At 35.4% G+C, this 15315-nt stretch overlaps 1 protein-coding gene across 4 annotated transcripts in view; it reads left to right on the top strand.

Annotated features, from left to right (window-relative positions):
• Positions 1-15315, top strand: part of EIPR1 (EARP complex and GARP complex interacting protein 1) — a 147931-nt gene that overhangs the window by 60785 nt on the left and 71831 nt on the right. For all 4 annotated transcript variants that reach the window (XR_010372336.1, XM_064447985.1, XM_064447986.1 and 1 more), the window contains exons 5-6: positions 3222-3321; positions 13774-13910. Coding sequence is in view for 3 of the 4 variants with exons in the window: in XM_064447985.1 (XP_064304055.1) it covers positions 3222-3321; positions 13774-13910 (237 nt within the window). In the remaining variant the exon portion in view is untranslated. The remainder of the gene's footprint in view (positions 1-3221; positions 3322-13773; positions 13911-15315) is intronic.

The following is a 15315-nucleotide window of genomic DNA, read 5'->3' as shown; positions in this document are numbered from 1 at the left end:
AGTTTGGAACATCAGGAGTCAGATGATAACAAAATAGGGTAAAAAGCAACAAATACAATTGTTTGTCTGCTGTTTATAGATTATCTAAAGAGCAACCATGAAGTTGACAATGAGTTTCTGAGTGGGAGCTGTGAATGTGACAATTATTCTATCTGTTTCTGAAAACTGTAAGCAATTTTACACATGCACACACACCCCCACCCCTGGTATTTCATGTTTAACATTGTCATGACTCCAGAATACAGCAGAATATGTTACGAAGAGTGATTTGAGTAACCTTCGCTTAGATTATACAATCTGAATGATCACTACAACCACACCCATAAAACAAGGAACTTTCATAAAAGACAAATTAAATAGAAGGAAAATGGGCATCTCACAAGGACAGACTGAATATGGAGAGACCTTTTCATTCCAAGGTATGTCAGCTGGGTTATAATTGGCTCTAATTAGCACAGTGTATTCAGCTATAAAAATTCTTTACCTTGAAGCTCAGTGACACACAAAGATGTGAAATTTCTTTCTACCTTTGAAAACATCAAAGAAAGTGCTTCCAATCTATCTTTTACAACTGAAAGTTCAGCAATCAGTGCAGGAAAGGGACAAATACAACAACAGGCATAAAAAATATTGATCTCTAGCTAGAGGAACTCCGAAAGAGTTAATTGGTCAAACCAGATTTCATTGTCAATAATTCAAAATATATCTACATATATCAAACTAAATGCAGGTTATACTTTCAGCCATATGTAAGAAAAATGATGGACTTAAATAAATGTGATCAGAATCAACTTGGAAGATTTCTTAGTTATCCATTCAATTGTGTGATGATCCTGATATCTTTTAATTTCACTTTGGAAAGGTGGATCGTGGAAGGTTAGGTGTGGTCGCGTGGAGGTTATAGTGCATTAATTTCTTATATCCTGTTAGATGTGTTCGTAAAATGTTTTCATCTCTTTGAAGGATCTAATTGAGATATCTGTGTAGCAGAACTATATGAAATTCTGAAATACCTGTGCCAGTTGGTTACTTCTCATTATTATGGGCAAAATGATAGTTGAATGTATAATTGAAACTGCTTCGTAATTTTTATGATCAACACTCATTTTCAGTTGCTTGTAAGTTTTCCCAAGTTGTACCATACAGCTTTAACAAGAAACACTTCTGAAAAAAAGATTGGCAATACTCAGACAAAACAGCCTAATTTAAAGCAAATCATGGAATCATTCTAGTTCTATGCCCTTGTTAAAACACATTTAAAAACACAATGGTAGCTTAATGTGCTAAATGAAGTGATTTTGTCCTAATACAAGAGAGTTCATTACAAATGAACTTTTATAAGTAGTTAATTTCCATGGACTGACAACGTAATAAGGATGCAGGTCATGGTCCAGCAGAAGATAGATGCAGAAGCTAGTTCTTTTTTTTTGATCTGCTCTGTTGCCTCAGGGAAAAGTTTAGTGGTTGAGAATTCAGTGGTTGAGGAGTCAGCCAACACACCCTTTTAGTTAGAGTTCCAGCTTTTTCATCTACTTGGCGTTAATTTTCTTTTTTTGGCATAGTTCTCTTTTTCTCTGCTGTCTGGCTTCTCTGTAACAGCAAACAGGTGCAGTCATCTGCCTGTATATCTAACGCTTGTTTTACTAGAAGTGCAGAGTAAAAAGCAGTGAAACTGTTCACAGAAGCAGCAAGAGGATTTTGACAGGAAGGTATGAGCTGAGAATGACTGAGGTGGTGTTTCACTTATGGTATGAAAAAATGACAGTCACTTCTTTCTGTTACCTGCAACTTCCTGTTTTGTTTTCCTTGTGTTTTGTACCATAAGACTAGATGGAGTTCTGTAGCTTCGAAGTGGGGTCAGGCAGGTCATATACACTGTCCTAGGAAAGTAGGAGTAATGTAAAATGGGGGACAAAATAGGGGCAAGCGTAGTGTGCAGCACTGGGTTAGGAAGGTAGTTAGTGGCTGCCTAATGTTGCCTCACTTGCCCAAGGCCACATCTACACATGCAACCTTCTTTATCTCTTTAATCCAGATTCTGAACCAATTCATGCAAAAAGCTAAACCGACTAGAAAACTTATGTCTGGTGATGGGCTCTTGACAAATCTCAAGAGGTGCTTCTTCATATATGCTGTCAGGATGAGAACAGCATATCAGATGCCTTTGAATAACTTAAGTTTTTGTCTAGAGAAGGGGAGAAGTTTCTCCATGTAGCTATCGATACTGAAGTTGTGATCTCTGCCTTCAGCTACGTTGTGTCACTATAAGATGATTGGGAGGTTGCACAACTTTTAAAGTGTTGGGTAAGGAAGCCTATTCTCATCAAATGATAAGTAGTATTCTTTTAACCTTACTGCTATTTCCAGCAAATTTATTAGGCTTATAGTGCATATACTTCGCTGTGCTGCCCGTACTGACTGGCTTGAGTATGCTGCTTCTCATAGGCAGAACTAGAGATGAAGACTGATTTCTTGTATTACTTCATGTATAGCATGAAACCGGTGAATCATGGGTTAAAAGTATAAGTTGATAGAGTCATGATGACAGCTGCTGAACTGGAAGAGGTTTGCATCAAAGCTCTGGGGCTTAAGATTTTTGGTGCATCTTCAAAAAGGATGCACAATGTTACATGTGAAGAACTTCAAGGTTTCAAGTGAAAGGACTCGAAAGTGAGTGTATGTCAAGGTCTCTGGCATTTTCTGTGTATGTATGCAGAATGACTGCTACGGTGACATAATCACTGCTTGTTTTGCGTGATCGCAGTATGATTCAATAGCAGAATAGATGTCAAACAAAGTAAGGATTTTGAGAAGCTGTCATACAGTTAGGCTAGCATCTAGGAAAACTGGATGGCATTCCTTTTTTTGACACCTTTGGACGGGATGTCAAAGGGCACTCAAAAGAAAAAGAAAAGGGTACATACATTAGCACTGACTAAAAGATTCCATAAGCAAGCCTAAGTTTAGTATCACATAGCTTTTAAGTAACTGATGCTGCAATAATGTTCACCTGGGATATGTAAAAATTGCTAGATTGCCATTAACTAGCAGATTTTTGCACTTAAAATATGACATGGATTTCAGCTGAAGGAAACCATAAGGATAATGGTTTAATACATTTTGGAATAGATTAGATCCACAGAGTTAAAATGGCTTCCTAGTGCAAATTCTGATTGGTTTTAATGTTAGGTTGTGGGTTTTTTTTGTTTTCTGTTTTACAGTGTTATGTGGGAACCAATGGGAGATGGTAAAAAGATTATTTCGCTGGCTGATAATAACATATTATTGTGGGATTTGCAAGAGAGTTCAGCCAAAGCCGTGGTAAGAAATCTGTTTTAACAAATCATTATATACTTGAATATAGTACAAACAACAACATTCCCTAGCCTAGAATTTGCTAATCTTTTAACTGCTCAGAAATACCTTGTTGCCTTTAATGTGGGTGGGGGAAATGAATACCAATTCTCTTGAATACGAATGTTTGAGTATGCAACTTAGTACTTTTGTGTCTGTTGCTAGTGGTTAAATATTTTCCTTTTCCTAGAGTTGCCCTTACTTTCCTACTGGTTTTACAGTGAATAATCTAAAGCAATGCTAATTTGATAAATGTGTATGAGAGAAAAACTGGTGATCGGTAAAGCCAAAGATTATTGAATTCAGTTAATAATATATTAGCTATGTTGGTTTATGCCATGCAGATCTTTATTTAATTTACAAGCCTTGTTGTATGTATAAGTGTAACATAAATTTCTCTATTTACTGTGCACTGCTTTGAGTTCTCAGTGGTAATTTAATCTAGTACCATACTGTCTATTCAGATTATTTCACTCATTGTTAAAACCATCTTATTCAGGAACATATATGAAAAGGTGTCACTGGCCTAGATTTCTGTCTCATTATGCCACTTCTTATAGATAAACAAAAAAGTCCACTTATTTATGTGTAATGACATAGATTGTATGTAGAAAACTTCGAATGTTTCTGTATAGAGTCATTCAGGGCAGTGTCTGTCCTTAAAAATGGAAACAGATTATGTCAAGGATGTTATTATTCAGTTGATCTGTTGTCACTTCTTGAATTAACTCTTTAGTCGATTGTTCAGGGTTAGTGTCATTTCTTGGATGCTACAAAATCTGATTTTTCAACTGGCAGTTGCTTAAAGGATCGAGACATTATGTCCATATCCATAGATTCTTCCCTGTTTTACTGTCTGACTGTACAAATAGATAAAGTCTTGAGTTACTATTTTGCTAGATTTTGCATAGCATTAATGTAATGCAACATAAAGGATTAAACTATGTTCGTAATTAAGCCCTTTGGGTTCCAGCACTAGATGAGGAAACTTCAGCTGTTTTTTCACCTGGAACTTCAGTGTTATATTACCTTCCAAGGCTGTTTCTACTGTTATTGCTTGTTTTTATCAAATTGTTCAGAGTTTCGAAGGCTAGCCTCCAGGAGCTTGTCTGTAGCATTGTATTCACTGGATTTGCATTACTCCTACATTAGTCAATATTTCTTTCCTAATGCCTGTATAACACAGAATTTTTTGAATGCCGCCTTTAAACCTGTTGAAAAACTCCTTTTGGGGGTGGTGCTGCTTCTGTGCTATAGCCTTTCATGTCTCTTGGAAGTGCTGGGACTGCTAAACTGCTTGGCATTTTCCCTTTCTCTTTTCTCTCTTTGGGCAGCTCTGTCTTCTCTTGCTGAAGTTCTTTTGAATGTTCATTAGTTTTTTCACTGTCCCAACCACTTTCTCATAACTGTCTCAAATTTCTTCCTAATCTCTCTGAAATATGATTTCCTTTGGGATGCTGTCTAGTGTGTTACCAGTCTCTGTAAATGTATGTGGGAATCTTGTAATGAATGCCAAATTTTTTTTTTTCCTCATTTTATTTCGCTTGGGATTTATTTACTAAAATTTTGCATTTTTGGCTTCCTTTTACTGTTCCTCTCCTCAGAACTAAACTCCTCACTCTGTCATACAAATATTTGTGGTTGTAACTATGATGTCCATTTTCTTTTCCTTCCATTGCTAGAACTGGGATCTGCTTAGTTTTGGAGAGGACTAGACTCTTCACCAAACTATGTAATTTCAGCATGATTTTGGAAATTAGTATTTCTGTCCTCAAAGCAATATTCAGCTTGCTGATCCCTTCAGTATTTCAATTAGTGTTCCTTACCTTGAATATCTTTTATTCTGTTACTTTTAAAATATGCCTGTACTGCATCAAATATTGATGGCAAAATAAGGATTCCAGAAGGCAAAGTGAGTGATAAAGGACCTAAGGGGATTTAACCTGTGACATTTGTTATATGCTTATAATTGATAAAAGGAAACAAGAAAAACCCAAAGTGAAATTCTGCATCAAAAAGCTACTTCATCTAATGAAGCTAAGACTGTGAAAGTAGATATATCAATCCTTGACTGACATTTTCAGATAGGAGCATTTTGAAATGTCTGTTCAAAACCTTAGTTTGCAGAAGTTAAGAATGTCATTTAGATTTTACAGTCAGGCTCTCAGGAGATCTGATATAGAATTTGACTGATTCTCTATATTTCTATCTAAAATAATGCAGTATTGCATGTGAGTGCACTGTAAATTAGAATTGCTTGTGATTAAAATTTTACCTGGAAATACAGTTTACCATTATCAGTCTTCCACCCCAGCAATTTTCAGTTACTCTTAGACAATATTTACTTCATCACTGAGTCAGTGACTACTTTTAAAGTGAAGTTTAATAGTGAAAGTCCATGGAAACTTGACTCCCAGAAAACAGAGAGCATTGGTAAGCAATAAATATGTTTTCCATTTGGTTGTCACCATGTACAAGGAGTGTTTGTAGGCCAATAAGCTGTTGATGAAATAATGATTTCTTTCAGTGTATATCCTGTTTATAGGGGATTGTTGAATGCAAAATATGTCATAACCCTAGAAAGCACATGATTTGTATTTTAATGCTTTTTTGGTCAGAGTGTAAAAACACACTTTTCTGAGATATTAATAAAAAGAGCTTTTTTGGCTTTGAAAACAGGTACAGAACAGCCTACAGCAGAAAAAGTGAACCCTTATCAGCATTAAAAAGGGGGCATGTGTTTAAAAAAACAGAAAAAGGAAGATTTCATTGAAACTGTTCACAAGTCCTTTGGTGGTTATAGCTAATTATACAAGGCATCAGTTCGTGCTGTGTGGAAATTCTTGCCAGGAACTCCACATTTGCTTTATATGTAGATACACAGGAAGATTATTTAAATGATAAGAAACATTGTGTTTAATATTCATTAGGATAAAAGGATGTCCATTTTTGGCATGTCTTAGCCACCTGATGTCTAATCACCTAACATGTTGTTTGGTTCTAGCAGACAGTGACAAAGCAGTAAGTAGCTGGTAAACTTATATATTCTGTAGGGACGGTTGAGGGGAAAGTCTATAAAATATTCCTGCTGTTATAGACTTATAAGTGAAATAACCATGTATATGTATGTGTGTGCATTATTTTAACTGAATAAAGCAATAGCCTAGGATTAAGGTAACAAATATGTCAGTGTGTTTGAATTTTTTCCCTCTTTGTCAAAAACATGATGGTATTCAAGTTGAATGACATCATCATTAACTAAAAGTAAGATCTGGTCCACTGTATTTGTATCAGGTAATAGATGTAAGGAGGTATTCATTGCACTGCTGCAGCACTGGTCTTCCTGTTTTAAGAACACATTTCAGTTGCTTCCTTTTTGGGTAAGTATGTATTATAGGCAATATTAATTTTAATAGCAAGAGGTAAACCCAATGCTACTCTTCATGGAATTTTCATGCTTGTGAAAAAGTTAATCTAAAACTCAAGTGGTGTATTGGTGAAAAACTGAAGATATATGTGTCTTTAAAATTTTGCATAGGCCACAATTTCTGCTTGCCTACAGTGATCAAAACTTCAGTCTTTCTTACTGGGTGCACCTCCTCTATCTGCCTGGGAGTTAAAAGTTGCATTGTTTAATTAGAATTACCCTGAAGAATTTTAGGGTTCCTGATATTTTTCACAGTGTCATTGTAGTAACATTACTGGTGTGTTCTTTCTCTGAATTAGGAAACATTCACTAACCATGACTTACTATACAGTTTTGTGGGGTTTTGGGGGTTTTTTTGTGTGTGTGTGTTCCTCCCTCTCCCCCCTTCAATGTTTTTTGCAAACTTGTTTCTTTATTACAGTATTCAATATAGGAATATTTGCCTGTATTTGCATTAAGACAAGCTTCTCCTGTCCTTTTGATCACTCCCTTTATTATTGTTTTGCGGACATTACCTTCTGGGGTGAAACTAATCTTATGCTCGCTGCATCATTACCTTTTGCAATTAAATTAGCTGTCCTTTGCAATTTATAATCATTAGCTGAACCCAAGAGAAGCCCAACCAATCCACAAGGTCTGGGCAGATTCTGCTGAAAAGACGACAGTTATTATTTCTGTATACAGACTTTAGGTCAGATGGCACCAAATCACTAGAACTCTTCCTTGGGTAAATGCAGTATGTTTGGAATGGCAGATGAGCGCAACAGAATGAAATGGAAATGTTAAAGTATAGATATTTTTCTGCTTGCCTTACGTTTTCACAAAGGGGAGGGATAGAGGTGTGGTTTTGGTAACTTCCGTAACTTTTATGGTTTTATTTAATCCAGTTATCCAAATGATTAACTAGATTCCTTTTAGAGTTCTTGTGCCTTCTGGATTCTTCAGTAGCATTTAATGTATAGGTGATCTTAATTCAGAACAACAGAAAATATCTTGCAGTGGCATTCTAGGCAAGAAGGAAGATCTTGTGGGGAAGATTTCACAGTCTATCTAGATTAAAAAAAAAAAAGTATCCAAATATAGGAGGACGTTAAGAGTATCACGAGATGCTTTCTTGGCAAGATGGCTGCTGTTCTTCAAGGCAGAAAATAGATTTTGGATTTTAGTGGAGAACTTCGTAGAGTGCCCTATAATTACTGTAACTAGACTAAACATAGATTAATTAAAGGAGGAAAAAAAAACCCAAAGAAAAATGAAAGAGAAATTACTGGATCAGAACGACGATAGAAGACCAGTTTTTAAAGACTTGGCATTGGGATCAGTTTTGTTTAATGGTCTCTTTAACGATAGCATAGAAGTAGGAGTGAAATGATTAAAATTGCTGATGGCAGAAACTTGCAACACATCAACAGTACATAGGAGTAACAATATCTTTCACAAGACGATCTAGCTGCTCTTGATGTTTGGTGTAATTTTTGTGGAATAAAGCAGAAAACTTGTATTTAAGGAATAAAAATATTGTCCTGCTGTGAGGTAGAAACTCAGCACTTAAAATATATGTACATTCTGTTACTTAGCTCTTCTGAGAGTGAATGTGAGCTGCCAGTGTGATGTTTGAAAAGGCAAATGACTGTAAGATAGTTCAGGAGAAAAGAACAGTGATGGAAGGGCTATGTGGCATGCTTGCCTGCAATGGGAGGAATGGAACTCAGTGAATTTAAAGTCCTCATCAATATTTCTGTTTCTGCAACAACAAGCCAGAACAACTCTCATCCTTTCTTAATGTGGATCTCAGAATAGTCTTTCAATGGCTTTGTTACTGTGGTTTATTACAAGAACATCTCCTTGAGGCTGTCTTGAGATCTCCCCACAACCTCCAGCATGCGCAGAATTGTGGTCCATTGCCAGCTGATGAGGGTGTGGTTAAAAAGCAAAAAAATAACTTTGCTAAACTCATTGAGCTAAATCACACACAATCACTGTCATGAGTTAACTTCTTTCAGTTGAGACACTTTAGAAATTCTAAATATTTATGGACTTAATTGGTTAAGGTGTCTTCGCTACCCCGTCTTGACAGAGGAGGCAGTCAAGATCAAATAAGCATGTGCAGCATAAGCCTATGAATATTTCATAAATGGAATAATGGCTTCTTTAGTGGTCTTGTCTAGAACACACTTGAACATCCATCAGATTTTTAGTCTTGCGACCTAAGATGTGAGGGTTCCTTAGCGTTCACCTTTTTGTGTTTGTTTTTTTTTGTGTGTGTGTGTGTGTGATTTATTCTGTTTAAAGCACAGCTGCCGTGGGAGGGATAAGAAAAGTAAAGTTTTAAACATTTATTTTAAAAAAAAAGGCATTCAGAAATCAAAAGGCATGTTTTCTCATTTATCAGGTAAAAGATTTCTGAGTTTTTTATCTTTCAAATACTTTCTAAGTGTTTAAAAAAAACCCCAATATATTTTACTTCAGATTGTAACAGCCGTTTTTGTCATGAAAGGAAAACAAAGCCATTTCCTTAAAGAAAATGCAGGATATCAATTTATTGATAAATATTTAGTAGATTGCTGCAGTTGTTAAGCCTTTATGTAGAAATTTGCATCTTCTGCTTTACTGATATAATGACTGATAATCCTATTTTTTAAATGAGAAAATTCTGAAACTAAGATACTAATCTGTGTGCTAATATTACACACTCTACCAAGTGGATTGCTTAACAGAAAAGAAAACTTGGTATTTCTAACATTTTTATGCTAGCCTTTATTTTCTTATAAGAACATTGCTTAATGTTACTGGTAACCATTTATACATACTAAGAAATATAGCATTTATTTTAATTTGGTATTTTTTTAATCCAGAAAGAATTAATTTCTCAATCAAATTAGGGCATTAGAACATTTTCTATTTTCTAAATATTTTCTTCTTGGAGATGTTTTCTAATGGCTTGTGTCAAAGTCTGAGGGAAACAACTGACCTTCCAAATGCATGACATTAATTATTAATTTTTAGTCATTCTACCTAACAACAACAAAAAAAACAAACCCGAGTTGTGCATATAAAAACTTATTTATTAGATGAAGATAATGTAGTGAGGGAACAGAACTACATGTTTCCAGTTTACCATTCATCCAGAAATTTTTAGAACTTTAGAACTGGTCCTCTCACATTATTTTTCATAGTATGTTGTGAGAGAAGAAAATTACAGTCCCCTCAGCCACCCTTCAGAAGAAAAGTTGATAAATTCTGCCCTTCGTCTACTTCATGCTTCTCAGTTCTAAGAATCAAAGAATCATAGAATTATGAAGCTTGGAAAAGACCTCTGGGATCATCTAGGAATGGTTACGCTCATCCATACCCGAGTCCAGCCAGCCCCAGTGTTCTGCTTGAAACAGTGGCTGTAGCAGACTCCAAGGAAAAGTTCAGTGGAGCAAATGTATTGGATAACTTGCCCTTAACACTCAGACAGACTTCTACTCTTTTCAGTCCAAGGATTTTTCTGAGCCTGGTTGGGTTCATCTACTTAGTGTAACCCTCAATAGATCTTTTTCCCAAGTACTTTCCTATTCTGTTCTTGGACGTAAGTAAGCTTTATGCATGCAAGTGTCTTGTGAAGGAGTCCATTGGGTAGAGAACCACTTTCTTTTATTACTGTTGAATCTGACTTCTACAGGCTTCATTCAGTGGCCCATAGCTCTGTTTTTGGAAGAGAGCATGAACAATTGGTTCACTGTCTCCATGCTGCTTGCGATTTTTCCAGATAATTTCTGTACCCTCTAGAGGTTAATATATGTTGGGTTTGGGGCTTTCTTTAAAGGATACTGCCTAGCCATTCCTCTTTCCAAATCAGTCCTTATGAGATCAAAATTTGAAGCAGAAAAAGAGGCATCTCAGTCCTTACTGATGTTTTGATAAAAATGCATTGGAGTAATTGATATTTTCATTTGAATACACAAAAATCAGTCCTTCAAAGCTAGGATAGGCTTTTCATATTCAGATACTTTGCTTTTGTAAAACCCCTTCCTTCACTGAGGATAACATATACAGTTCTATTACCATCATATTGAATTCCATAGTTTCTTTCAGAACCTTTTATTTTGATTTCAAATCATGTGCTCTCATGCACAATTATAAAAGGGCAGTACGATATTACACTATTGTTGTTATTATTATGTCACCAGCTTTAGGTACTGATCCACTTAAGCACTTATGAACAGTGTTAAATCATCCATATTCTGATAACCATTTTATATTGTTCAAGATTTCAATTTGTCCAGACTTTAGAAAAATGGCAACGTGTGATCTTTGCGCAATGCAAGAACAACAGGTAATTCTGTTGTATAAAGTAGATACTGGATCTTACTCCCTTTTATTTTATTATTTTTTGCTGTTAAGTCACATTATGTGTTTATAAAATATTGCCATGAATGGTTTTCCTTCAGTATCCAGTGAGGCCCTCAGAACTGCATGTCTTCATCTCCTGGGTAGCACAAATCCAAATCCTCACATGAGATCAATGTCTTAAAATATTACTTTGTTGTATTTTCCTTTTCTTCTGTAGTCAAGTTTTTTGCCTTTAAAGTAGTGGAGGGAAGAGTTCAGGATAAAAAGAAAGCTTGCCTACCTGTACTTTTACTTAGGTATGATTTAAAACTAAACTAAGGTTTTTTGAACCTGCATTTATGATTCTGAACTACTAGCTTTCTTTCATTTAAGCTCGCTTCTTGGATTTCCAGGAAGGAGACTTGCAGACTTCCTTCTGTTACGTAAGGCTTCCTTCTTATGTATGAACATTTCCCTCCCTTACGTCTTAGCTCTTCTGGAAATCCATGTAGTTCCTTTCAGGCTCATAGAAGACGTGCAGAAGAACATTGAACAAAAACTTATTCAGTAACTTCTGGGATTTCATTTTGTTAACAGAAGTCTACCATGAGTTCATTGGGAACTTGGCTCTATACATAGTTGGACATCCATATGAGGAAATATGTAATTTAATTCCTGCAAGTACTTAAGAATTGCTTGGGAAGGCAAGAATGACTTGGCCAACCTAACATGTATGTGATTTTTTTCATATGTGTTGCTAAGAAATAGTGCAGGATGCATGTGCTGGCCTCACCCCTAAACTTTTGGCTGAAAAGAAAAGAATGTTATCTTTTTATAATAGTTTACGTGATAAAAGTTGAAATAAAGGCTTAAAAAATGGCGGGAATGCTGACAGAGACCTGCCCTTAGTCTTATTTTTGATACGTGATGCCATCTGTCTTGAGAACAGATTTTGGAAATACCTGATAAGAGATACTCTTGGTTGGTACTCTCCTATTGTCAGTGTTAATATTTGCTTCTGTTCTTTCCCCCCACTCTGAGCTTTGTTTGGCCAAGACTGCTTACTAAAGAACCTTTAATTTTTAATTTTTGAAATGACCCACTCAAGCTCTGTATATTGTCTCGTGCCTGGAATCTACTATGTGTCAAAACATAAACAGTGCAGTTTATTATCCTGCATCGAGTGTCTTATGCAGTATTTTTCTTTATATTAATGTAGAAAGGCTTTCAGGCAGTATTTGTGCTTGAGGAGTAGGTTTGGCCACAGTATTCTATCACTTGGCACATAAGCAATATATAACCTTGCATGCTGGGAATTCTACATTCTTTAGGAAAAAAAAAAATTGAAAAATTTTTGGGAGACAACAAAGAGAACACATCTTATGTAGCATAGACTTCAGTGATGGAAGAGTTGTAATTTCTAGATTGTTAACCTGAGTGCTAAATAAATAGGATGCTCTTGATGCTCTTTGTGGACCTATAACAGTCAAATTTAGCAAAATACAGAAATAGACATTGGTGTCATATACAAAAAGATTTAAGCAGTCTTGTATTGACAGCGTATTTTTCTATTGATGTCAGTTAAAGTTCATGTAAGAAGTATGTATGTTTTAGTCTTTTTCATCCATCAAAGTGTAATATTTCTGTTGAGAAATCTTCTATTTAGTAGAATACTTCATGATATGGTAGGATTTAGGTAAAGGAGAAAAGTGATCCAACAAGATCCAGTGCAGTAATCTGCTTTTGTGAAATCCATCTTAATGAAACATTTTGAAATATGAACATGGTGTGCAAAATGACCAAATAAGTCTGCTGTCTGCCTAGCCACTTGAAATTTGTATAAATTTTCTATCTGATTAAAATGCAAGTGTTTTGCCCCCCCTGCCCCTTTAGATATTAAACAATCCGTTTCAGTAAGTGATTAGAAGTAAAAGTAATTTGCAGTGTCTGCAGCTTCATCTTTCCCCATGTTCACATGGAATTGGAGAATAACTTGCTGTACAACTTCAAAGAGAAAGTTGATTACTTTATGTCTTCTTTTCATTAACTATGGAGGTGCAGAGCTGTCTGCTCAAGGACGTGCAAGCCTCGTTTTGGAACAGAAGCCTTTAATTCTCGCAGATTGTAGATTACTGATCTAGTACCTGCTATTATTTTAATAGGCATAGATGTGACGGCATGGGCACCTGGGCCTTGATTTTGTTTCTTTTTATATTTTTAAAAGCTATCATACATTTATTGAAGAGTCTTTGACACTATAATTCTGTTCTTACAGATAAAATTTGGCATTTTGACATGGAAAAAACAGTCTTGTAAGACTGTTCATGAAACTAAATGGGTGTGTGTGTTTAAGCCAGCTACAAATCAGTGCAATGTGCCCTTATTCTCCACCTACTGCTTCAGCAAATGATCTGAAACTTTATATTTTAGTTTATAAAGTAGTACAATTTTTTTTGATATTTCTGAATCCATTACACTGCATAAGCCTTTGTAAAAATTACTTTGTGAGATAAAAATCAGCTCTAGCTTTTAATTTTTTCTGGTTTTTATCCTAGGATTTGGTAGTCTGTTATACTTGGAACAATAGCCTATTGTGCAGTTTTTGTCTTCAGTGGAACTAATTTCACTTTTGCTTTACATTTAGAAACATTGCCAGCTTTGTTTCATTATTTTAGCTCTCTAGTTCTGCAGCCTTGGAAGGAAAAGGACAATTAAAATTTACTTCTGGAAGATGGAGTCCACACCACAATTGTACACAAATTGCAACAGCGAATGATACCACTGTTCGAGGATGGGATACACGAAGCATGAGGTAATGAGAAATTGCAGTCTTGTTATCTAAAAAAGGCAATCTCCTTTGGAGATGGATTTTTCATTGCTCCTAACTTTTTTTTTTTTTTTTTGAAGATTAGGAATGTGGCAAAGCTATCGCTTATGAAAGGAATGGTTGGGCTTGTGTAGCTGATACAGTCACAATTTACTAAAGGGGTTTCTCCTGGGTTTTTCCCCCCCTCAGCTTCAATTCTAACTTGTATATTGAGTTTTACTGAACTATGTACTAGTCTCAAGATGACTTGTTCAATCAACAAATCAAGCCATTACTTGAATGAAGTTGTTTGGTAATTCAACCTGGAAGTGATTTAACATCAGTCCTGTCTATACTACAAAGTGTCTTCATAGCATACTATTTAAAGGTAATTTTAATCTCTGAAGGAAATTCACAGGTTAAGTTCACTCTTTGCTGATTTTAACAAATAGTATACTAAAACCAGCTAAAACCATGACAACTATATTAAAGATTGTAGCATGCTAGTTATATGAAACTACTGAATCTATCAAAATCATAACCTAATCAATTAAGGCTTTCAATAAACCTAATAAGGTGTTTTCCCCCCGCTCAGTTGTGATTTTGATAAGAAAAGGAGTGATGTTGTGCACATCTGTTGCCATGACTACTAAAGCCTGTGCAAGCTTTTTTAAGATACGCTTTATCCCCTTAGCACATAGTAATTTATCACTAAACCAAGAAGACTGATGTCTTGTAATAACTTTTGTTGCCTTAAAGGGGGATGGCTTTAAATTTAGTTCTGTGGTTCCTGCCAGCTCAGGGGTGTAGCAATAAATCCCCATCTTTGCCAGCCTTATGTGTTTTTGCCAAAATTGTTAATTTAATAAACAAAAGCTAAAAATACAAATATAATAATTAGGTCACTTTCTGTAGGGTTGTCACTAGGTTTGAAAGACCTGTTCTTTGCCCTGTAAAAGGATATATAAAAATCTGCCTTCATATATATATGTGTATAGTTTCATTTATGAAGGCTCTTAAATGAAACATAGGAGAGGAAAGAAAGGTCAAAGGAAAAAGGTGGTTTGTTGTTTTTTGTGTTGTTAGGGTTTTTTTAAGTCGCTTTTTTGAGATGTTTTTGTAATCATCCTATTCTTAGCATGCAGACTTTAAGATTAAAGCCTGTGTTTCTAAATAACAAATGTACATGGAAAATGTGTAAATAGAAATAGTAAATAGAAAATGTTAAGTCTGCTTCATGCTCTATCTTGTTAGAAAAAGTATGGCTATCTTGTATTAAGTGAGTAACTTTTGTGAAAGATAGATAGTCCAGGTATTAAAAAGATACTCAATGAAAGGGTAGCTTGGTTAACAAAAGCAAACCCCACAATTTGAATTACTTTAAGTGAAGCTCAGATTAGACAGCCCTTGT

This window comes from Phalacrocorax carbo, chromosome 3, assembly GCF_963921805.1.
Source record: "Phalacrocorax carbo chromosome 3, bPhaCar2.1, whole genome shotgun sequence".
NCBI lineage: Eukaryota > Metazoa > Chordata > Aves > Suliformes > Phalacrocoracidae > Phalacrocorax > Phalacrocorax carbo.
This window is presented reverse-complemented; position numbering and strand designations above follow the sequence as displayed.